Source organism: Pagrus pagrus (assembly GCF_965226575.1).
Source record: "Pagrus pagrus genome assembly, chromosome: 17".
In the NCBI taxonomy this organism is placed as follows: Eukaryota; Metazoa; Chordata; class Actinopteri; order Spariformes; family Sparidae; genus Pagrus; species Pagrus pagrus.
This window is the reverse complement of record NC_140201.1, coordinates 2439060-2464043: the sequence shown is the minus strand read 5'-3', so window position 1 is coordinate 2464043 and position 24984 is coordinate 2439060. Positions and strand designations below refer to the sequence as shown.

At 41.2% G+C, this 24984-nt stretch overlaps 2 protein-coding genes across 8 annotated transcripts in view; one reads left to right on the top strand and one right to left on the bottom strand.

Annotated features, from left to right (window-relative positions):
* tmem65 (transmembrane protein 65) overlaps window positions 1-11443 on the top strand; it is a 35507-nt gene extending 24064 nt beyond the window's left edge. The window contains exons 2-8 of one of the 4 annotated variants that reach the window (XR_014624597.1): window positions 515-559; window positions 1103-1170; window positions 1325-1379; window positions 5201-5243; window positions 5681-5786; window positions 6359-6558; window positions 11203-11443. Coding sequence is in view for 2 of the 4 variants with exons in the window: in XM_084379351.1 (XP_084235477.1) it covers window positions 515-559; window positions 1103-1170; window positions 1325-1379; window positions 5201-5243; window positions 5681-5786; window positions 6359-6487 (446 nt within the window). In the remaining 2 variants the exon portion in view is untranslated. Of the gene's footprint in view, window positions 1-514; window positions 560-1102; window positions 1171-1324; window positions 1380-5200; window positions 5244-5680; window positions 5787-6358; window positions 6559-10665 lie in introns of all 4 variants that reach the window. The other 3 variants (XR_014624598.1, XM_084379351.1, XM_084379352.1) reach the window with 3 other exon arrangements.
* Window positions 11444-12167: 724 nt separating this feature from the next.
* LOC311272736 (protein MTSS 1-like) overlaps window positions 12168-24984 on the bottom strand; it is a 54624-nt gene continuing 41807 nt past the window's right edge. The window contains exons 8-16 of one of the 4 annotated variants that reach the window (XM_084379347.1): window positions 23268-23425; window positions 22947-23054; window positions 21976-22073; window positions 21502-21727; window positions 20332-20403; window positions 19975-20223; window positions 18733-18900; window positions 18373-18529; window positions 12168-17146 (exon numbers count right to left, since the gene is read on the bottom strand). In XM_084379347.1, coding sequence (XP_084235473.1) covers window positions 16491-17146; window positions 18373-18529; window positions 18733-18900; window positions 19975-20223; window positions 20332-20403; window positions 21502-21727; window positions 21976-22073; window positions 22947-23054; window positions 23268-23425 — 1892 coding nt within the window. In that variant the 3' untranslated portion in view covers window positions 12168-16490. The remainder of the gene's footprint in view (window positions 17147-18372; window positions 18530-18732; window positions 18901-19974; window positions 20224-20331; window positions 20404-21501; window positions 21728-21975; window positions 22074-22946; window positions 23055-23267; window positions 23426-24984) is intronic. The other 3 variants (XM_084379349.1, XM_084379348.1, XM_084379350.1) reach the window with 3 other exon arrangements.

Sequence of the window (24984 nt, the reverse complement as noted above, 5' to 3'; positions counted from 1 at the left end):
GGAAAGGTCAAATGCAAGAACACATCAGGTCCTACAAAAGTTTATGAATTGATGCATTTTGGCACTTTATGTTGAAATGATTAATGTGTGGCTGATTAAAAAACAAAACGGATCATTTTGAAAGTCACATCCGTCTCTCTGCAGCGCAATTTTTCTCTTTGGCATTTTCTTCTTTATTTAATAATTGAAGTTGGGTGAAAAAAACAGAAATGATAAACACCTCTGTGACCCTCAGAGCTGGTGACGGATGATGGTGCTGTTTTTCCACCATTACACAACAACACACACACACACACACACACACACACACACACACACACAGTGGTGTGGTGATAAGAGCTTTACTCCATCAGAAGTTTCTGCGGAGCCTCGACTTGACCTGTGGATGGTTGAACATAACGTGATGAGTTGGAGCTGAGCGATCTGTGTCTCCGTGTTGGTGCAGGCGCTTACAGTCAAACCTCAGCAGTTAATGAGCCTACGTTTGATGTGTTTTGATGTTTTATCTTCTCAGAGACCCTGGAGCCCTCGCCGCCGACTGCAGCCCAGATCAGATACGGTGAGAGATTAAATCTGACACACACTTACAAACACACATTAATCCTCCATGTTTTGGCATTAAATTGCAACGTGAAATTCCTCCATCAGTATTTCGATGAAGTGAGCAGATTTACTTTTTAATAAATACTTTCAGAAGTTGTTTTGTGTTTATGTTGGAAATGAAAACCGTTCGTGTGACTGACCAGACTGTAATTAACTTATTGTCCGTCATTCCATCAAATAACAGCTCTGTGAAGTCTGAACATCAGATGGACTCGGTTCAATAACTGACCTCGTAAACAGACTGCACATCATTTTGAAGACAAAATGAGAAGTTTCCAAAACAAGCTTTTTCCTTCACGTTTGTGGAAAAATGATATTTGTGAAATTAAATGCACATGTGATGCTAAAAAGAAAATAACTGTTGGTGTCTGAAATCTGTTGATGTACGATCCAGGCTGATGAACGTGCTCAGTGCAGTTCAGGAGTTCACAACTCTAAATGTCAGATGATCTGTCATCCTCCCAGCGTTGTTTATTGACTTGGTTCTGTTTGCTTGCAGTTTTGTTGCACAACGCCATCCCCTTTGTTGGATTCGGGTTCCTTGATAACGCCATCATGATTGCAGCAGTGAGTGAATTTATTTACACAGCGATGAAGTTTTAATTTGAGCGGGATGACTTGCAGATACGAGTCGTCGTTATAGATGTAATCTTCTTCTGTCTGCTCGCTCCTCCTGCGACAACACTGAGTCTGTTCTCCTCTGTTCTCCTCTGTTCTCCAGGGAACACAGATAGAACTCTCTATCGGAGTCACTCTGGGGATCTCCACCATGGCTGGTAAGAACAGAAGGAGGAACAGAGCAGGAAGTCTGCAGTCGACTCACGATGAAATCTACACGGTCTCGTCTGCTAACTTTCTTCTTTTCTATTATTGATTGAATAGTTAATTAACAGAAAATCAACAGGAGAAACACTGAAGTCATTTATCAAACAAAGCTCCAAACATCCGTCCTCTCATCTTTGATGGTTTTCTTCTCTACTCTGCTGTATACAACTTAAAAATTGAATATGATAATGTGCAGTATGTATATTGGTGTCTTGGATGTGCTATTGAGACCTTGAATACTCTCTGGATCCCCAGCGGTCTTTGCCAGGAAGATAATTTAATTCATTAATTCGTTGGATAATGAAATTAGTCGAGGCTTTTGTATTTATTGCATCAATCAATTCCCCAAGAAAGGTTAAACAATGCAAGACTTTAATTTTCTCCATCCAGGTTCAAATATTTACTTTGTGGACGGCGGCATCTTTTTAATCATCGCGTCGTTTTCTGGAACGTTTTGGTTTGTGCGTGAAATGTCAAGCGTGATCAACTCTATTGTGTAAATGTCGGCACTATAGTGATCGTCAAACAATGACACATAAACACTCAGACATTTTGTAGGATTTAAAGAAAAATAGGAATTGTTTTACCTCCATAATTTATCATCAGAAATGTTAGTTGATATCTGCAGTTCTGTGTTTCAGATCAGAATCAATTAGTGGACAGAAATCCTGTTTTTTAAAGATCTTGTCACCAGGTCAGTACCTGACTCATGATCACACAAAGTCCTGTCCAGGTTTGAAAGCTTGCCACCTCTTCCGTCAGCCGGCACCTGGAGGACATCCTCATTACTCGTATAGCTCAGGTGATGTGATGCCACCAGTTGTATGAAATTGCAATGAATTTTTTTTTTTTCTTTTTTAAGTTTTGGCTCGTCTGTTGTCCTGGACGCTGTTGCAGTTTATTGCAACACTGCCTGCTGTCATCATGGCTGCTGTTCTGGGTCTCGGTTGGGGTCTTTATTACGCCGTGAAAACCATAAAAGCGCTGGAGTTTGCCTCCTCCCTCTTTTTGCCACGAGATTGTTCCGTTTCCATGGATACTTGGCTCCAATTTCCTCTGCAAAGTGCAAATCAGAGGCTGAAGACGGGCTCTAGATCAATAGCTCTGCTCTGACGCCTCTATCCATCCCGGCACTGCTTCATATTTGTTTCATCGTCTTCCATCGTGCAGAGATGCTCAACTGCTTCTGTATTTTTTTATTTTTTATTTGAGGGGAGACCTTTTCCAGCTTTTATTGCTGGCTCTTATTTCATCACCCTGCACTTTCAGTGTCGCACATTATCAGTGTCAAAAGGTGCTGGTGAAAGGAGGCAAGATGATATTGCCTCTCATCTCTTTTGCCAGCAAAGAGTTTTCCTTTGAAAGGGAATTCGGATTGAAGCGGCCATCTGGAGTTTTAGTACCCGCAGGAAACTCTGTGCATGCAGCTTCAAGCATCGCTGCCGTTAATGCCTCCAGAGATCCACCGAAGGCAAAACAAACACATCCTTAGCACCTTCTCGCATTTAATGGCTGTGAACAAATGTATTTTCTACCACATTGTCAGCCGTCCCCTGTGAAAATCCAACACACATCGTGAATTATTCATAGCTGACAAGTACGGTTGAGTACATTAACGGTATTGTTATGAAGCCGTTTGTGCTGACAGTGAAACCACGAAGGCAGCCGGAGTAAGAAGCTGACTGGAGTCTTGGTGGTTTTCCAAAGGTGCTCTTTGATCGGAAAAAAGTTTCACACTCTCTCTCACTCCTACTGACTCTCATCTTGTGTTTTGCTGCTTTGATCTGTTGTTTGGACGCCCCTCTCTGCTTTTCATCTTTTTATATATCCAGAGATGTATGTGGGCCACTTGGCATTGTATTATTCACTGATTTCTGTTTTGGTTGTCATGCGTGGGCGAGATCCCGAATTTTCCTCAAACGGGAGCTCGTTGGAGGGACGACACAGGCTCTGAGGATGGTTTACAGCCTCAACATCAGCCAGTTATTTAATACATTTAACTTCAACAATACACCTTTCCATTTATTTTTGGACACTTATCAGGATTCAGTGGCAGCAGAGAGATTTTTGTCCTCACCACGTCCTCCACCTCTGCCTGGCACATCCTGAGGCTGTCCGGGACCAGATGTAATATCGCCTGCAGTCATTCTGGGTCTGCCTGAGGTGGTTGGATCATATCAGGAGAACCTCTGAAGGGATGCATCCTTATCAGACGCATGACCCACTGCAAAGGTTTTACTCCAAGCCAGGACTGTGTGAAACGATGGAAACTCAACAAAACAGTGTTTGTTTGTGTTTCTACAATCACCACTGGTTTGTTGAAAATAAATCCTCAACTCACAGAGTAAGATGTGAAAACTTCCGGCTCTACATGCAGATTTTCCCCCGCTGCTGATGCCTCAGTCTCTCTGTCCACCTGCAGTGTCTCCTCATCCTCTGAGTCACAGTCCTGGCCTGAGCTGCTCCACGGCCAACTGAGCTACGTGCTGATGGCAGCTTGTCACAACAACCAAAGATCAGGCCCCCAGGAGGAGCGCCAGGATTTGAAACCAACTTTCATGGTGGCTAAACCGTGTAATTACAACGTCACGTGGCGCACATTTTCCCATAAGCTTACATTGTGAAAGAAGTGCCTGTAAAACGGTGGATCGGAGAACGCTTTGCATTTTTCTGCACGGCACTGATTCAGGCGGGAAATTTGCATGAAGGCAACACAAATATGTAGGAGGGGGAACACGGCACAGAACAGGGTAACTCTGAAAAGACAAAACGATGAGCTTGTACCAAAAACAAATGTCGACTTCCATCACTTGGACGTGGTCTGGGTGTCAACGTCTAACATGGACAAGAAAATCAAACTTTCCACGTTGTCATTTTCTATCAAATATACTGAATTTCCACACTTCACTGAATAATGAACTAGTTCATACGATGTGTCATCCAGTCATCTGACATCTGAAGGCAGGAGAAAGGAGGAAAAGTGAGCAGTGAAAAGCAGTTTGTCAGAGAGAGGGACGAGACATGATTTGTTCAAATGGGGATAACGGCGTGCACTTTGGACTGTCTGTCCTTGAAGGCATCCTTAGTGGTGCATTCAGTTGGACAAAGTGATGGAAGCAATCAGGTAAAAAAAAAAAGAGAGAAGAGAATTGAGAAAGAACTTAAAACCTTTCTCGTGTCCGCTCACCTGGTCAGTCTCTGGGTGAAGTGGCTGTGAATGGTCGCACGTAGCCGAAACTAAATCCAACATCCGTCAGGAGACTTTGCAGAGAGGCTGACAGTTCTGTGAACTTCAGTCCGTCAGATTAAGATCGTCCCAGATAAGAATTCAACTCATCAAATTGCAGATTTCCTTCGGAGATTTCGGTCCCAGCAATTCCAGAGGAAAATTAAAAACAATCAGAAGCCGATGGTTGTAGAAGATTCGTCCTTCAGGCGCTCAGATTCTTTCACTGAGGTCAGGAGAATCTCAAGTTAACCAGAGCGATGGGAGGAGGCTTCCCTCAGACCTTGAAGATCCTTTTGAAGTATTTTTGATTTCACTTAGCAGCTCTCTGATCTCAACCCCAACATCTCTCTCAGGAAAGCCCTGAGAGATCTGCAGTGTTTAAAACATGCACGTTTTGAGTCATTGAATTTCAAACTAGGTGCCGTAAATCAGTTTCCAAATGAATGTTGGGAGAAACAGTCAAATGTTTGTGAAGTGTTTTCTGTCTGTCACTGTGTGTGTCTCAGCAGAAATCAAAGTGTTTCCCTCTTTGTGTTTTTGCAGCTGCAGCTCTGGGGAACCTGGTTTCAGATTTGGCAGGTCTCGGGTAAGCAGCTCTGTAAACTGTCTCTGAGGGTTCAGTTTTATTTTGAGGTAGACGTGAAGTCTATTGAAGGCTGATGCAGTTCAAGGCGTAGTCGCTGTTTGCTGCATTCTTGAATTAAAACAGGAAATGAATAAACTGAGGTTTCTTTGTCTTGTTTTGCTGTGTGAATTTTTGCTTTGAACTCATCCATCACATTAATTGTTTTCTGTCTTGTAGCACCTTTTGTTTCCTCCCCAGGTTCTTACACACTATCAAACTTACTCTTAGTATATTTTGGTTCTTTTTTGTTTACGAACCTGTTTGTTTTACACTTTAACCTCAAGATAAAGCAACACATTCCTGATACAGACGTGTGCTATGGGAAGATGAAGTGATTGTTGTTGATTTAAAGACAAATGTGTGTGTGTGTGTGTGTGTGTGTGTGTGTGTGTGTGTAGTCTCGCAGGTTATGTGGAGGCTCTGGCTTCCAAACTGGGGATGCAGGTTCCAGATCTGACGCCCAAACAGGTGGACATGTGGCAGACGAGGGTCAGCTCGCACATGGTGAGATTAGGATATGTATTTTAAATTATTTTTATAAGCTTTTTATGCCTTTTATTAAAGAGCCAGCAGCAGCGGTGACCGAGTCTTTGTCACCTACCAAAGTAACTGCCATCTAGTCAAAATTCTCTGATTCTGACTATGAGAAAGTGAAGAAGGAAGGAAAGTCTGCTGCTGCTACAGGAGACACATCAGTGGAGACGTATGATAACGAGGAACCACTGACAAAAAAAAAAAAAAAATGAAGTGAAGGAACGAGACCGGCAACAAAATCGGTGTCAGCAGTCAGCAGAAAGTGGTGAGAGATCAAATCTGTGCATCTGGAGATAAAAGCTTAAAAGGATGCAGCACCTGCAGCTTTAAAATACATTTACCTGAAAAATCCCATTATAGCTGTCGATGCAAAACATGACTCAGGGTGTTTGTCTCTTCTGTATCACAGACGTCTGACAAACTACTTTCATCCAGCTGACGGACCTCTGGAGCTCTTTCATTTAAGCATTTTAAAGTCAGAAGATCACGAGCGAATGATTTGTACTTTCAGCAGGATGATCTGAGCTCCTCTTCTCCTGCAGGGAAAAGCCATCGGAATCACTATCGGCTGTATTCTGGGGATGTTCCCGCTGTTTTTTCTGGGCGATGATGATGAGAAAGAGAAAGAAGCAGAAGTCTGCAGCGACACGACGACGTCAGATTCTTCCTAACAAGCCAGTACAGCTGCACATCACCGTCACACCTACAGACTGGACACTGCTGCCGTCACCTTTAAAACAAAGTATTTACAGTTGGATGTTTGTGTGTCCTCGTGCTCAGGCAGCGTTCACACCCCCTCAGTCTCCACACGCTCTCAAGCTGTTGGCGTAAACTTCACTGGCTCATGAATTTTAGCTGCAATCGTAACTTTGGTTTCAGCTTCCTCTGGTGCACCGAGCTGTGGTATTTTCACACCGTCTGCTGCGTCAGGACATGCCGTCTGTTAATTCAGTATGTCAGTTTCATCGGAGGTCGCATTCATTTAAGAATGATGTGAAACGACGGGCGCCGGACGAGTCTTACCAGTTCTGATTCTCGTTTAACTGCGGAAAAAAACATCGTAAAGTTGGCAAACTTCCTCAGTCGGGTATACAGCAATATATTTTTATTTTATTTTTAATGAACAATGCACCTGAATTAACGGAGCGGTGCATCAGTGTAACTTTGCAAGGAATAGCACAACAGCTAAATTGCTCTGATGGCTTGCTCGACTAAAATCTGACTACAAAATACTGTTTTTACAGTACGAGACAAGTTTAAAACACTAAAAATACAGAAATGTAGGAAACCCTGTCTTCAGATGATTGTTATGACTTGGCTTCAGCTGTATGTGGAGTTATTCCATCTCGAGCGGTGCTGATTTCACCCTGGACTTACAGCACCTCTGCACTTAAAGGGTAACTCCACCAATTTCACACGATCAAGGTGTTTACAGGTCTTGTGGAGCACTGCGTATGTGAAAATAGTGGTAAGGAAGAGGAAGCTGCATGTAATCTGAAAAAAAGCCTCCAATGTTTTTTTAAATGCCACAAAAAAATGGACAATTAACTCTTTGCACATTGCCAGTGGATGGACGGGTTTGTCTTTGTCATTGTCATGTTCGTCATCACAACTGCACCAGAAAAACAGGGAACAGTAGAAAGCAGCAGATCATATACCTCATCACAAAACATCCAGGAGATGTTAGCATGTGTAAAGTCGGTGGCGTTACCCTTTAAAGCGTCGGCGTCCTCTTTCAGAAGTGATCGTCAGATGGTTGAACAGCTTCACGACCATCTGCTTTACAACATTTGACTACATGTTTGAGCTGCCGTCTCAGCCTCGGGCGTCGATTAGAGGAGTCGTCGGTGTTGCAGCTTAATTATTCTCATAAATAAGATATTTGTTTTTCCGTCTCAGTTTTCGGATGCGTGTTGTGAACGCTGCCTGAGCGGCTCCCAGGACGGGAAGCGCTCACCTGTCTCACCACCTTCAGACCACAGCTGTGATTTGGACTCTTCCGCTTTGCAAATGTCAGCCTCAGCTGCTGATTACATCACGGTGTCAGAACATCCTCAGAGGAGCGAGACTCCACATAAACCAATTTCACTGTTTACCAGCCAGCCAGAAGCTTCCAGGTGAGGCAGGTGGTCGTTTCACATCCTGACAGTAGAAACACAAACTGTATGTACAGACCGACTGTTGGGACGACACGTCATGTGTTCAACTGACCGCTTTTAAAGCACATGAATTATATTCAGTTACTACTTTAACTCCAAAACACTATTTGGGTCAAAAACAACACATTTCCCTCATCAGCAGGTGGGTCTGTGCATTTTTAGACTTTAACCAAAAAGAACAAAAAACAGTGCAACTAAAGAGAAAAGGTGTGAACAGCGTCCACTGCTACCTCGATGGGAATATTTTAGGTGTTTTGCATGAAGATCTGATGTAGCTCTATAACCAGACCTTTTATTTCTGTATCAGATGGTTTTTTAATTTTTGCTGGAGAGTCGTCAAATGTTTTGTACGAGTTGATGAGCGAACATGGCGACAAACACTAAGTTACTATTTTTAGTTCTGATGTTTGCGTCCCTCCGTACTTCTGTGGTTTTCTTTCCATCTTTTTCTTCTTTACTCTTCACTCCTTTCTCTCTCGCAGACACTTGACTCAACTCCAGCCGTCTGTGTAATTAGTTTTTCAGCGCGCGTTTCGTCAGACTCGACGCTCCAGATGGTCGGGATTTGCCACAGAAGACGGAGTCTAAAACAGTTTATACCATGACCAGTTCAGTTCAGTGGTTCTCAGCGATCTCTGTGACTTCTCCTCTTTCTTTCTTAATCTCTCTCTCTCTCTCTGTGTGCTCTTCTCTCTCACACTCCAGCTGTCGGCACACAAACAAGGTGCTTTTTGTAAATATGTAGAATCCAGCAGATCCTTTTCACCTCGCTGCATCCGAACTCACTCTGTTCACAAGCCTGATCCCAAAACGTTGGGACGTCGTGTAAAGTAGTATTTGAATGTCAGGATTAGGACTACAACTAACAATTATGGTCATTAATGACTAATATATGATATAATTATTGATTAATCCATCCATTGTTTATTCTCTGAAACACCGCTGCCCAAACATTTTCCCTTGAATGGGCCAAAACTGACCGTTAATGATGTCACACGGGCCAAAAGCAAACTACTGTTGCTTTGTAATGTGTTGTAAGAATGCTGAATAGGACCCAAAGTTCTCTGAAGGCTCATTTATGCTGCATTTACATCTTTTTCAAAAGATATAACCGTCACTGCCCACAGGCAAATTAATTAATAATTTGTGATCCTGTGTTTTTAAAGAACATTTTTCAAATTGAACCTCATGGCGGTCTCGCTCGGCCCACGAGCCCTGCTTCAAAATGTCCAAAAGTAAAAAAAATAAATGAAAATTTCCCGATGTGATCTTTGAATTCTCAACCTGCAGTCCAAAACCCAAAGATGCTGAACTTAAAAATATATGAAACAATAAGAAGCTGTAACTGGACATTTTTTGCTGTTTTTGGTTGAAAACTGATCATCAGAATTTCCTGTTGATTCACTTACTAATCAGCTGACAGTTGAATTCTCCATGTATCATTTCTTCACTTTATTGTGCTCTAAAAATTCCCCACAATGTCAAGAAAAAGTCTTTCTGGCGCTTGTTTCTGTGAACAATCCTACAGAGCAGCAACGTGTCACTTTTGACGGTCTCGTAAATTAAACATGTGTCACATAGATGGTACGGAAGCCCTGAGGGACAAGTGAAGGTTTTTATTTTTTTGTAACATTTTCTGAATCTGATATTAATTGTTTCTCTCGTGTGTTTATGACTTGAGACCTGAAAAAAAATTCCAGGATAATCTTCATAACTTCCTTTTCTTTTTTCATCTGTGAAAACATTTTTTTTTTTTAAAGAATTTTGTTTTTACATGTAAAAGAAAATTTCAAGAAAAGATGTTTTGTTGTTGTTACGTGTTGAACCGAGTGAGATAAAGAAAAGTTTCGGCAGTAGAACGTGTGAGGCTGACGTTTTCAGTGTTCATTTTCTTAATACTCATTTTGACCACAAGAGGCTGAAGTGCACCACAACGACATGTTTTTAATCGGACTAAAAACATTAATGTTTGATTTCTCTGTGAAAAATAAACACAAGATGAGTCTATTTTGTGTTAGCAGGTTAATGTAACATTTAAAAAAATGAGCCTTACAAAAAAATAATTCTCCTGACGAAACTTTTTTTCCGCCTGGTTTCACACATGAAAACGCTGGTTGGCAAAAAAATGTATAAATAAATAAATTATCCTGGAAATTTTTTTTAAAATGAATAAAAACATTAAGAAACCTCGAAAAATTATCCCGGAAAACACTTGCTGGTACTGTCCTGTACCAGGAAAATAATTTTATTTGAAGGTGGGTTTGTCTTCGCTTCCCTCTGGGCTTCCGTAGTTTTGATATATTTTCGGCCAGTAAATGAGAAAACTAACTCGTTTGTTTGATCGGATTACATCTGTACAAATTGGGGATTTATGCCTAAAACAAGTTTATAAGTAAAGAGAGAGACGCTGCAGTGAATTAATTTACATATTTAAAGAACAACCAAGGTTTCATTGTTACTGTTTACAATAATTAAATCTAAGTTTACTGGAAGGAAAGTAAAAGTTCTCGCAACTCTGGTGTTGCTCGTGAAGAAATGAACAGAGTCATAATAAAAGCCTCTGGTCGTCTTCACATCGCTGCGATTACAAGAGAAACGATCAGTTGTCAACCACTGAGTGTCTGTTATCAAGAGAACTGACTAAGTGGCTGATTCACTTCAGTAAAGTCACAACTTTTTTTTCCTCACAGGTCAGAAAGCGTACAGAAGGAGAGCGGAGTCATTTCATGCCTTGAAAAGTTTGAAAATTACCAAAAGTTTGTGGGAAACTATCGTAATAATGATTGATGGAGCTGCTTTTTAAAGTCGGCTGCTGTTGAACATTTCTCATCCTGCAGCAAATATCAGAATGTGTAAATCTTTAGAGACGCGGAGCTCTAATCCTCCAATCAAAAGGAATTAAAGTTTGTGAAAGAGTTCAGCGCGACAGAGATGTTTGAACAACAAGAAAACATTTAAATGATTGTTCGGATCCGACTGCAGAAGATTTTTAAGTTTGTTAAATTGGATTAAGTGTAAAATCCTCGAGGGAATTAGTCTCATCCTGTGGAGGAGCAGCAGACGTCTGTTTGAAAAGACGTGGCACTAATTAATGATAAGTGATGTTTTCAGATGTTTGTTACCCTCGACAACCTGTTTTTGTATCATCTCATGTTTGTATACTTTTTTCTATGGTGAGTCGTGTGATGAGCAGATTTTTATGGTTTTGTTTCTCTCCATTATTTCAGAACTGAGAAAAGAAGGAAGGTTTTGAAGCATATGAACAAAAGTGTGTGGTCTCCTCCAGTGTGTCTGTTAAAGGGATGCTGTGTTGTGCTGCCACCTTGTGGACAGTCTGAGCAGCAGCAGCTTGTCGTGCACTGATACGTGTCTGTACTATAAACCAGTGACGTTGAAGGAGTCTGTGGGATTCATTTTGAAACATGCTGTGCAATTTAAATGAGATGATAATAAATTTTGGGGTGTTTACGTCCGGCTCTGCTTTACTCTGAAGGTCCTTAATTTTTTTAAATTTTTGTTTTTCATCCGAAAAAAACCGAGTGAGTGATTTTTTTTATTATTATTATTTATTTAAATTTTTTTTTGATTATTTTTTTTTTAAGAAGGCAAGAAAAATCATGAGAAACTAAAAAGTTGTTTTTTTCAATCTTTTTTTTTTTTTTTTTTTTTTTTCCTGATTTTAAAACGATAAAACAAAACAAAAACACGTGTCAGTTTCATAAAAAAAATGTTTTTCCTCCTTTTTTTTAATCAATTTTACAGATGGAAAATAAAATTTCCTGATTTTTTTTTTCTATTTTTTTTTTCAAAATTGAAAAAAAATTACTATTTTTTTATTTTATTTTTTTTATAAAAAGTTTTTTCACACGGGGAAAATATCTACACTTTTTCTTTCTTTTGGAAGGAATACAAATTCAGATTTGGGACATCCTCCTGGATCACTTTCACAAAGTTCGCATGAAATGTCTTTTTGTTTTTCACAGATGGAAAAACCAAAGAAACTTGGGTTTTACCAGGATGATTTTTCTTTCTCCAGCAGTTCTCAGGTCATAAACACAGGAGAGAAAACAGTTTAGATCAAACTTCATCAGATCACCAGAAAAACAAAATTCTCTCTGGCCCTTCAGGGCTTCCGTACAGATCAGTGGCATCTTATACAGTAAGAAAAAACAAACCACAGTGTCGTCAGCCATCAGATGCACATCGTATGCTACGATTTTATTATTTAGCCAAAACAGCTGGTATACATAGAAAATAGGAGACAGTTAGTATTCAGGAACATAAAGTTACAGGATCCTCGAGAGCCGCAGGGAAACAAACCGCTCGGCACAGTCAGAATAATGATAATAATAATAATAATACAAAAGAAATAAATAAAACAGGTTGCCACAGACAACTGTGTGTCACAGCAGTAGATCAGTCTGATACCTTCTGGGTAATGTAGTTATATTGATGAAGTCCTCCGACATACTGAAGCGATCGCTCTGATATCTGCTCATCAAAATGTGACGTTAACTGTTGTGATGCGTTCAACGTTAGTGGGAAATTTCATCGTCTGAGTTGACAATTTTATGTTCATGTGCTTGTTTGAAAAAATATCAGGGTAACGTGAGCCCCAAAAATCTGCAGTAAGACTTCCATGATGAGACTTAACAGGCTTTACTGAATTATGACTACATTTTTACATAATTAATTTCTGTTCCATTAATAAATAATAATGTATAATCGATAACATCAGGATCAGGGCAGGTCCTTAGAAAAAACATTATACTTTTCAGAAGGTCAATTAATTGAACTCCAAACAGCATCATGTGCATCATCATATTTAATTAAGAACATTTCTGGTTCTTTGGGGCTTTAACTTCCTCTCAGTCTCAAATGATTCACTTCAGTCCCTTCTGCCAGCTCAGGCAAGTCGAGGCTGGTTATTAATATTTGCTCCTGAACTCTCTGTGGGTCTCAGGTTTTAATCATATTAGTCTCCGCTCAGCTGTGGGAAAATCAGATTAAGAGATCTCAGAAAAGAAAAAAGCCCATAAATCACATCGAGGCATGTTTTTCACCAAGACGTAGTCCACACGTACACGGGAACTTTCGTAAACTGAGTTTTGAAAAAAGGACGATCGTGTGCGTACCGTTGTAAACAGGAAGCTTTATTCTATCGCTCCAATTTTTCACGACTTTGTAGATCAATTCATCCCTCAGGATTTTAGTGCTTTTTAAAAAGCCCAGTGTTTAGGAGTCATATTAAAGAAGACAGAAACAGATTTAAAAGAAATAACTTGTTCTTGTGATAAAAGCTGCAGTTTGTGTTAAAGATGCACACAATATAAAAATTAACCAACTTTCCTAAAATAACAATAAATTAGAAATGAGTTAACATTTTGCTGACAGTTGTTAGTCGTCGTACGTTAAATATGTTGGTAGGATTAATTGTAAATGAGTTAAAAAGAGAGAATCAAACTTCAGCTTCAGTTATTATCTGATGTTACATGAAGAGAAAGTCGCTGCATCAAGTGACAGTTTCACCCAGATGTGTAATATTTAACAACTTAGCACCTTTAAAGAGAATAAAATACAATAAGAGAGAGAAACCCAGGGCATCGTGTCGCATATCCTGAAGGAGATTTGGCAACTTGTCTCAAATTAAAATCTAAACGTTAAAATGCGGAGACACACTGACAGCTCAGGGACAAAGATGGCCTCCACACACGCTCAGGACCGGACGAGTGATTGTTGATCTAACTTGAGGTGATTTTTTTCTGACCAGATGAAGTTAAATGTAAAAACTCGTCTGTATTTTCTGATAATCACTCTTCTGATCCTCAGCGCGTGTCCGCCTCACTCGGATCTTCATAAACACACACAGTTACTGAGTCCGCACAGGCTCGAACGTTCAGCTTCATACGCTTGTTATCGCTTCAGCTGCACGACCGTATTCGTTTTACCTGCACTGGAGAAATGAACAGAGTGGAAACGGGTATAAAACAGACAGGATTCAGTCGTCATACAGGGTGTCAAACTGCTGTCACACAAAAATATGAAACATTAATGAAACGGATCAGACGACAGGCAGCGTCTAAAAACACGCTCCGGTCCGACAGAACCGGACCGACGGAGGGAAAAACATTAGATCCAGTAGAAAAAAGCAGCCTATTGTTTTTGTTCAACTGAAAAAAAAAGACAACATGCATATTAAATATATTTGTTAATATGTTTATATGCTCAACAGGAAGAAATGTGTAAAGACACAAAATGGATGAAAACATGTAAATGAATAAATAGGCTACATAAATAATTTGACTTGTTTTGACTCCATTTAGTAGCAACAGGGAAGTTTTGTCTAGTTCAGCTTTGTTACGCTAATTACCCGCTAACACATGTTAAGACTTTCAGCTCATCGGGTTATTCAACATTTAGCTATTACAGGTTTATATATTTGTTGCAGTTGTACATGAATATCAGTGCACAGCAGGGTACGCTTTGAGATCTGTTGTAACCGTCATTTAATCACAGCTCAACGGAGGATTTTCAGTCGGCTCACACGTATATCGGACTCATCTGGCACCGTGATGGAGGTCTGTGTGTAGAAATGTTCATTAACATCGAAACAAAACAATTAATTTTTTGATTTAAGTTAGCTAAATACTTGTCAAGTTATTATTAATATAAGAAAAATATGACATCAGTGTACTTTGAGTCGTGTTGAGAGCCACATCGCATGTTCCAGAGCTAAAGACCTCCAAAATGGCTGCCGGAGGGTTTGTTGAACCGCCTGAAAAACACTTTATAAACTGTTGGTGTTTGGTGGCTAGTCAGCACAGACGGTTTAGGACTAAAGCGAGCTGGAGACGACACGTGGTGCTGCCTCAGGGTCAGTTCCCAGTTACGTACTGGGACAGGGAACCTGCCGTCTCCGGATCTTGTTTGAGTGGGGCTGATAGTAGAAGTTATTCTTATTAGAGATTACTCGTCCTCAACCGTTTACATCTGTGCCAACTAAACACACCTCACCGTCAGCACACTGGCTCCGCTACAACAGACCGACACTAATCCACATTACTCCAATTAACTCTAAGCTAAGTAGTAACACGGAAACCTGTCGTGACGACCTCTATCACTACCATGGACTGAAGTACAGCTGATATATAGTTGGTTAAGAGTTGAACAGTCGTGGAGGCCAACAAAGTCACAGATCAGGTCCGTCTGCACGAGCAGCCGTCATCGAATTTACATTTTTCAAAACATTCAAAGTGCTTTGCAGAAAATCAGCGCTTTGATTCTCTAAACTTAAAATAAAATAAAACACTGGAGGATGTTGTTCTGTGCAGCTAACGTCAGACTTTATCTACGAGTTGTTGGCGTCCACAGTTCCTGATCTGCTACCGTCTTTATAAATCTAATTTAAAAGCCAAAATGATTGTTTATACCGGGGCAAACTTTAACAACATGCAGGTCGATCTACTGTTTGTGGTTTTAATAACTGTAACAACTAAAAACTCTTTAGTCGTGAACGGTCACACTCTTCAGTACGCTACCTCACATATACAAATACTCTTCCAGGTTGCGTAGAAGCTTCGTTCTCTATCGAACATCCCATCGATGGTTTTTTTACAGAAAGAAAATCCAGCATCGTTTTAATTAAATAGAGAAATATTTAAGTTAAATTCAGCACGCAGGCTTTTGGCACCTTCAGTGGAAAATGGGAGACTACGGGGATGAAAAGGACGAATGACAAAGAAAATGTACAAACACATAAATATGTACATACAAATAATGATTTGATCTTTTTTGAAAATACTCCATCACTCCTTCCAATTCAGTTTCATCTTCTTCTCCGTCATCAACCGTCTCTTCATCCCAATACTTCACGCGTTAACATCTATTCAATGCTTAATTTAAGTAATTTCTGCTACAAGAACGAACTTGTGCCACAAACACGTCCTTTCACACGTTTTTCTCTCGTATACTGAAGTTGCCCAGCGGAAATGATCTCGGATCAGCATCAGAGTTCCCAGGAGCAGTTTTTAGGGAGAAACTGGAATTAGTCACATGTAATACTGACTGTTTACGAGTTCGAGAGGCTGAAGGGTTTCATGTCAAAAGGAAAAATTGCTTCAGTCAGTTTTCCCAAAAAAGAAAATGTATCAAGATTTCCACGAGGATCAGTTTACTTTGTTCGAGCTGCGATCCTAAAACTCTCTGAGCGACGTCTCCTCCACACCCGGCTTTGTTCAAGTCCTCTCAAAACCACAAATGCAAAGGTTGTCGTCCCTCGTTAAACACTTTGGCCGGACGGTGGCGGCGCCAAGTTTTTAAACCTAAAACAAAATTTGGCATTTCTGTATTGAACTCACTGCTCCGTGATCAATTTAAAAACCGATCCTCGATCAGAGTCTCCGGGCAACTTCCTCCTGTCCTCGGCGTCCGTTTGATGTCGTAGCTCCCTTAGCGATATCCATTTTGTGTCCCTTTTTTGCTGGGATGCAAAATGGCTCAGTCAAACCGACAAGTCTCAGTGAATAATCGGCGCTGACCGATCGTTGGTTATCGCCCTCTTGAGCCGGACGCCTCGTCGGATGGCCACCAGGTAGTCTTCCACCTCGCTGTACTCCGTCTCCTCCAGGAGCTCCGGGAGAGGCCGGCGCTCCCACTCTGACACCCGACCACCGGGCTGCGGCGGTGGGGTGGGAGGATCCGACCCGTCGCCCTGGTGCTTTACCTCCCATGGGACGGACCTCGGCGACAGAGTCCCGCTGCAGCCCGGTGACAGCGGGGTGGTCGGGGTGCTGAGCGGGGTTCTGGATGTGCTGCCGTCCTCTGACGCTGCCCTGCTGGGGAAACCCGGATGTTCAGGCACCGTGGGGGTCTTGACCGGGATCATGGGGGGCTTGATGGGAATGGGGCCCAAGTTAAGGCCACCAGAGGGTCGTCGCAGGTTGGGTTTGGAGGACGGCGTCCGGCGGATGGTGGCGACCCCCGGGGTGATCACAGCAGAGGGGTTGGAGGGCAGCCCGGCAGTGGAGGCGGGACGTTTGGACTGGAACATGCGGCGGTACGACTGACTGATGTCGCTGTTTCTGGGGATGGTGCAGGATTTATCAAAGTCTGACGACTGCTGCTGCTCGCCGTCCTGATCCACCCCCACAGAGTAGTAGTCGCAGTCGGACACTACGGAGACAGAAACAGTTTGATCACACGACTCTTCAGCACAGCTCAACATCTGAGAGACACGAGCTCAGGACGAGAGGAGGAAGGGTTAAAAACGGTGAAACCATTTGAGTTGGTGAGATGTTTTTAAACTTTGTGTGATGTGATGTTATTTCACCCGGGCACAGAGACGACTACAGAAGCCCTGAGTGCTTTTTTCTGGTGATTCATTTTCTGAGTCTGATCTAATTTGTTTTCTCTCCTCTGTTTATAACTCGAGAAAAAAAGGTTTTGCCGGGATGATTTTTTTAAGTTCCTTGATTTGTTTTTTCCATCTGTGGAAACATGAAAAGAAAAAAAAAAAGGATCAAATCTAAAATGTGTGAAACCGAGCAAAACATTTTTTATTCCAGATTTTTGTTTTTTCTCTCACTCAGTTTCACACAAGAATTTTTTTTCTCCCCTGAAAAATGTTAACCACAAAATTTGTTTTTTTTAAAGCTTTTTTTTTTTTCATGTGTGAAACCGAAAACAAAAAATTCCCCAGAAATGTTTGAAGAAATGTTAACTTGCTTCTACACATAAAAAAAGTAAAAATAAAAAAAAGAGGGGAAAAAAAGTGGGAAACCGAGCAAAAACATTTTTTATCCAAGATTATTGAAAAAAAACACAATTTTTTTTTCCAATATTTTTTTTTAAAGCTCATTTTTGTAAGTGATTCTTTTTGTAATACTCATTTTGACCACAAGAGGCTGAAATGCACCATGAATTTCCATAATTTTCCTTTTTCCATCTGTTAAAACCTGAAAATAAAAAATTCAGTAGTAAAAAAGAAATGTAAAAAAGTGGGGGGAAATTCAGGATCATTTTTTTTTCTTTCATGCGTGAAACAAAGTGGGGAATAAGAATTTAAGGATTTTTTTTTTATGTGTAAAACATTTTTTTTTTCATGTGTGAAACTGAAAACAAATAATTCCCTGAAATGTAAAAAAAAAAAAAGTTAACTCGCTTCCACACATAAAAACAAAAAAACAAAAAAAAATTCTGGGAAAAAAATGTTTTGCTGTTTTACACATGAAAAAAAAATCTAAAACATTTTCCCCACTTGATTTCACACATGGATAAAACAAAGATTTTCTCCTGAGAAAGTTTTTTGTCCTCACTTGCCCCTCAGGGCTTCTGTATGTGTGTGTGCGTGTGCGTGTGTGTGTGTGTGTGTGTGTGTGTGTGTGTGTGTGTGCGTGCACCTTGTGAGGGGATGGTGTCCTCTGAGCAGCAGGGTGTGTTGGTCTGGCTGCTGTAGCCGCTGGAGCCCTGCAGGGAGTCTCTGCTGGAGCCGTGGATGTCCAGATGGAGGCCTCGGGCCAGAGCTCGGGCCAACTCCTCGTGGGCGTCCCGGTCCTCCTGACAGCACCAACACACACACACACACAACCAACACACACACACGTATCCACAGCATTAGTTTGTCTTGTCTCTGCTGTTCATTTGGATCTCTTACTGTCAGAATTGAACTACTAAAGTTTGTCCAATCAGAAAGATGCCAGAAAGTCACGTGACCGTGTTTCCCAAATAAAAACCTTTTTTTTTTTAAAACACCGTCTGACCTTGTGTGACATCACAGAGTGGCTTCCTTTAACCCCTTGTGGCTCCTCCCCCGGTGTGGTGACATCAGCGCCCTGGTGGCTGCTGGGATCTGTAGTCTCTCTCCTGTCCTTGCTCCTCTTCAGGGTGTTGACCATCGACTGGTCATATGGGCCCGGTTTGGCCCAGTCCTACAGACAGACATGATCCAGAACAACGCAGCGTCACACTTTTGGCTTTCCTCAGTTACAGTCACATTAAACTGAATCACTTCTGGAGGTGGTCATGACTACATTTTTGGTTTTATAACTTTTGAAGGGACTGAATTATGAATCAATCGATTGAGACACGATTTAGAAACACCACAACACAGTTACATTAAGGTGGTCACGCTATCGATTAATAACTATTTTTGACAATGTTTGGATCAATAATGTCGTAACCCTCAGAAAACAACATGCATTTACTGTCAATATACCAGAACTAGCAAATAATTAGGATTTTTCACATGATATTTTACTGCACAAACAAATGATGAAATCCAAGTTAACCCAACTTGTTTTTACGGATCACACATCAGTCAAAACCTGGTTTAAAAAAGCAGCAGCTTGAATCTGAACGCAAGAAGTTAACTTATGAAATTTAAAAGAAAAACTAAGAAAGGGATCATTTCACTGAGTCCTCCAAGTACATATCATGGATTTAACATGGAAATAACATGTCAGATATTAGTTCAGACAAACAATGTGCCAAGGAACTAAAATTAATATTCATCTAGTGCTACAAACTAAAACTAAGGAAATCAAAGTATGTTCATGAAGTGAGTTTTTCAGCTCTGAAGTTATATTTGTTTAAATCTGTAGCACATGAAATTGGATTAAAGCTTTTCGATTTTACAAACTTTCATGAATTACATAGTTTTTTTTCGAGAAAATCCATGAAATGCACGAGGAAGAGTTGGGTGAGTCGGCACTGAAATGACCCACAGTGTTAAACTAGTGGAGAGATACTGTCAGCAGGAGTTATTTTAGAGTCTGCTTGAAGCTGACGTCAGTCTGATGAGATGAAACAACATCACACACTGATGCAATGTCTCCTCGTGGTGTTTGTTTTCAAAGTGAGCGAAGAAAGAAAAAGACACTGCAGGCATCAGATGAAAGGACACGAAGGAAAGACAGTGAAAGGTAAAGAAAGTAAAAGGAAAGAAGGGGCTGGAGGATGAAGGAAGGATAAAGAGAGGTGAAGGACGTCGGGGAGGATCAAACCTTCCAGGACGGGACTCTGGACGACGGGATCAATCCGAGAGGCAGGAACTCTCCTGATTGGCCGGAGCCTGAGCGAGACCACGGCCAGGTGGGAGAGACAGACGAATAGGAGGGCGAGGACATGGGGGAGGTGGTGGTGGAGGAGGAGGAGGAGGTGAAGTATGGAGGGTGGAGGAGGTGGGTGTCCTGGGCCTGCAGTACCACTCCGTGCAGACAGAGGGCAGCGTGATGGTCAAAACCGTTTGACAACTGAGGGCGAGTGGATGAGAAAAACAATTCAGAAATCAAAGATGATGGTCGTGATAGGAAACATAAAACACAGGAGTGTGTGTGTCACAGACGTGTGTGTGTGTTCACCTGTTGTAGCCCAGAGCTGTGTGAGGGTGAGGAAGAGGAGGAGGAGGAAGAGGAAGGCTCCTCATTGACAGACTGAGCAGATAAAGGAGAAGCACAGGACCAGCAGGCAGCAGAGCCATGCAAAGCAGAGACACAGAGGGCAGCCAGGAAGACGAGAAGACAAAGAGACAGGGAGAAGCAGAGGGAGGACGTTAATAACAAGGAGGAGGAGGAGGAGGAGGAGAGGGAGCACGTTAATAATAAGGAGGAGGAGGAGAAGAGGAGAAGAGGAAGAGGAGAAGCAGAGGGAGCACGTTAATAATAAGGAGGAGGAGGAGAAGAGGAGAAGAGGAAGAGGAGAAGCAGAGGGAGCACGTTAATAATAAGGAGGAGGAGGAGAAGAGGAGAAGAGGAAGAGGAGAAGCAGAGGGAGCACGTTAATAACAAGAAACTGTGAAGAAGTCCAGATCAGAGTCGGACAAGCAGAAGAATCCGCAGGTAAAAGGTAGAAGCAGCAGAAAGGAGGAGGAAGAAGAAGAAGGAGGAGAGGAAGAGGAAGAAGAAGAAGAAGGAGGAGAGGAAGAAGAAGAAGGAGAGGAGGAGGAAGAAGAGGAGGAGTGGTGGTGAATGAAGCAGCAGCAGGTTCAGCAGGTGGGATGAGACGCTGAAGCTGAGACAGAACAAACAGCTGTTTTCTAAATGTTCTTCATCCGGTGACTCTACGTCAGCGTCTCCTCGATAAGTTACAACACGATCCTCTGTGGCTCTGATCACCGTACAAACACTTCAGTGATAACTGACCGACATGTTTCAGTAATCATAACTGCAGTTAACTGATGAGTGAGCTGTTTTGGGACGGTGCCACAAATTAAAGGTTAGCTGAGTTAGTTAGTTGCAGCACTAACTCGGGTCAAGCCGGTTTCCTTCTGAACCACAGATTATTATACTTTGCAGAGAATAAGTGAGCATGACGTCTGTCTGCAGGAGACCCTGTGACAGCCAGGTGACTCAGCACACACACACACACACACACACACACACACACACACACACACACAGAGCAGCTTCCAGATAATGAACACAGTCTCCTAGCAACCTGTGGGGATGTTCTGACCTCGGTGGTGGAAGAGGAGTGGATCAGAACATAACAGAGAGGACAGCGAGTGTTTGCATCCACAGGTGTCTCCTCACCTGCGAGCTCTCCGGAGGCATCGGTGAGGGCGACTTGGACTGGAAGGCGTCCTGAGAGATGAAGCCGGAGTCGTGGGAGGAGACGGAGGAGAGGCGGGCCGGCGTCTGCTGGGGGAGCACCGAGGAGGAGGAGGAGGAGGAGGCTCGGTATCGGAAGTGGGAGGTCGGGGAGTGACAGTGAGAGCCGCTGGAGCGAGAGTCGCTGCTGTTCACGCTGTTCAGGCTGCTGCAGGGCGGAGAGAGGAAGAGGAGGAGGGTTACAGCGGACAGGAGGCTACGTCTTCCTCTAATATTGATCTGAAATGTTGTTAAACTGATCAGAAATCAGTGACTCTGATTTGTTCGTGTCCTTGAACCGCTGCAGTTCCACCTCTGGACCACAGGGGGGCAGCAGAGCACAGGCAGGATGAAAGATGAAACATTCAGCTCCTCTGGGAGGTTTTTTTGCAGTCTGCTGTAGCCATGGTAACCAACCTGCACATGCTTGACTTCCTGGATACGGTGGTGCTCGGTGACGAGGGCGGAGTTTGGTAGGACCAGGTGCAATCAGAGCCCTTCAGGTCCACGATCACCTGGAGAGAGAGAGTGTTCAGTAGAGTGTATACCTCCGCCGAAGGCTCAACAGCCACCTAAATACTCCTGACTTTCTTCCAAACATGATTCCCTGAGAAATTACCAAAAATGTTCCTGCTGACAAAACAACGATGGATGCTGGTTTCAATCTCTTATTTCCAGAGTTAAGTCGTGATATTCAGAGATAAAAGTTTTATTATTGGGAAAAAGAAAGTCAGAATATTTTGTGAACGTCGTACCACAACAGGCCGCTTCGAGTGTAAAGTATCACATGTTTCTGCTGACTAGGATCTCTCAACTTTATTATTATATTACATTGTCTTAATAAAAACGATGACTTCTGTCTGAAAGTGTTCCCACTTCTTTTCTCAAAATCTCACTTTCTCCTTCATGTGGTTTTTACAGTTGATTTTTTTTCTGTCAAACAGTGAAGAAAAGTCACTGTTTCATTAAATGTTTTTTTCAAGGATGTTTTTTTCATGTGTGAAAAAAAGTTTCCGCCAAAAAAAAAAAAAAACAACCAGTCGGTTTCACAGATGAAATGTTTTGTGTTCACCTCGATGTTTTTTGTTATTGAGGAGAATTTTTTTTTTTTGTGAGACCTTTTTTTTCTCTTCAGGATATTTTGTCTCCATGTGTGAAACAAATTGGAGAACAACCTTCCGTCTGAAAGTGTTTCCACTTCTTTTCTCAAAATCTCTTTCGTTCTCCTTCATGTGGTCTCTCGTAGTGTTTACACCAGTAAAAACATGTGGGGTGGTTTGAAAAGAAAAAAACTGGTGGTACGATGTACAACGACGTCAAACAGCTGCTCCATCACTTCTCAAATATTTACTCAGTAGATTGAACAAAACCAGTTCAGACGGTCGTACCTGTTCGCTGGAGGCGGGCAGCTTGTGTGGGTCCATGGTCAGCGCCTTCAGGTCGTCCGTCAGAGTCTGGAGGTGAGTGATCTCCCCCAACATGGACATCTCCTCCTCCTGACACACAAACACAACAGGCTTCAAGTTCAGCTCCAAAACTACGTCACCCTGGCGGCCGAGCCGCCGCACAGACGGTGTTTATTCAGCCATGTTTAGGAGACGCGGCAAATGTTTGGGTCACAACTACAGGAGTTTTCTCAGAAGGTAAATTATTGTCAGTGTAAAGGCCACGGAGCTGCTGCTGTGTGGAGGTCTGGGTGTGGGACTGACCACGACGGGCCTCAGCATGGACACGAAGCAGCAGAAGCGACTCCTCTCCTCCACCAGCGCCTTCCTCACCGCCTGCTTCTCCGTCTCCTCCAGCAGCAGATACTTATCATTGACGTCCTGCATGGCGCTGTCCAGCTGAGGCTGCAGGTCCCCGCGGCCTGCGCACACACACACACACACACACACACACACACATTTATAATTACATAAAATCCAAAAATGACAATTATTCAATCATAATCAACCACATTTCAGGTCAACACACCAAAACTTCACTTATTTTTCAAGACAAAGAAAATACATTATTTTAATTTCTAAGGTTCGTGTATAAAGTTTGTTTCTAACATGACAAACTAAAATAAAGCTTGTCAGAGCTACGGAAGCCCTGAGGGCCAAGTGAAGATGTTTTTCTTCTGGTGATCCATTTTCTGAGTCTGTGTTTTCTCTCATGTTTATGACCTGAGAGCTGGTGGAAAAGAAAGTTTTGCCAGGATAATATTTATAAGTTCCTTAATTTTCAGTGAATTTGAATTCACGGGGAATTTTTTTTTCATGGTCTTTCTCTGAGGGAAAAAACATTTCACACGTTTCACACATGAAATGTTGTTTTTTTTCTTTTCTTGGAGGATTTTTTTCCATGTGTGAAACTGAGCAAAAAAAATCCCCCTGAAAAAAAACAAAAAAAAATTTGCTTTCATACTTTTTTTCCTCCTGGTGTTTTTTGTGAAAAAAAAATTCTCAATTTTTCAGAAGTTTTTCTTTTCCATAGTGAAACTGAGTGGAACTTCTGACAAAAAAACATTTGGTTTCACACATGAAATGTTTATCTTTTTTTCCAGAAATGATTTTTTCAGATGTGTGAAACAGATTGAAAAAAATTCCCCTGTTAAAAAATTTCATTTGCTTGTACATTTTTTTCCCTCCTGTAATTTATTGTGAAAAAAAATATCTCCAAAGTGAAAAATTATCTTGTTTTCACAAATGAAATGTTTTTTTATTCAGGAGATTTTTTTTTATTTTTTTGTGAAACTTTCTGCTTACAAAGAAAAATTCACACATGAAATGTTTTTCATTTTCTCATGAAATTTTTTTTCACGAGAAAAAAAATTTCTCATGAAAAAAAAAACAACAAATTTTTTTCCCCCAGGATTTTTTTTTCATAGAAAAAAATCCCGGGGGAAAAAAATTTGTTGTTTTCGAACATTTTTTTTCATCCTGAATTATTTTTCCAGGAGTGAAACAGACAGAGTGAAAAAAATTCACTGTTTCATGGATTTTTTTTTTTTCATGTGTGAAAAAAAAGTTTCTCGGTTTCACAAATGAAATGTTTTTTGTTTTCTCAAGGAATTTATACAGAGTAAAAAAAAACATTTTCCTTAAAAAAATTTTTTAAAAGCAAATCATTCAGTTTCACACAGGAAATGTTTTTCTTTTTCTCCAGAAAATTAAATTATTATTAATAATTAATTTTTTTATTTTATTTTTTATTATTAAATTTTTTTTTCCAATTTTTGAAACAGGCTGAATTTTTTTTCTTCAAGATATTTTGTTTTCATCAGTGAAACTGAAATTTTTTTCTTGTTTTCACATGACACGTTTTTTTTCCTCCTGAATTATTTTTTCCAGGAGATTTTTTTTTTTTATCGTGAAACAGAGTAGAAAAACTTTCTTTCTTTTTTTTTCATGTGAATCGGAAAAAAAATTCTGCCAAAAGAAG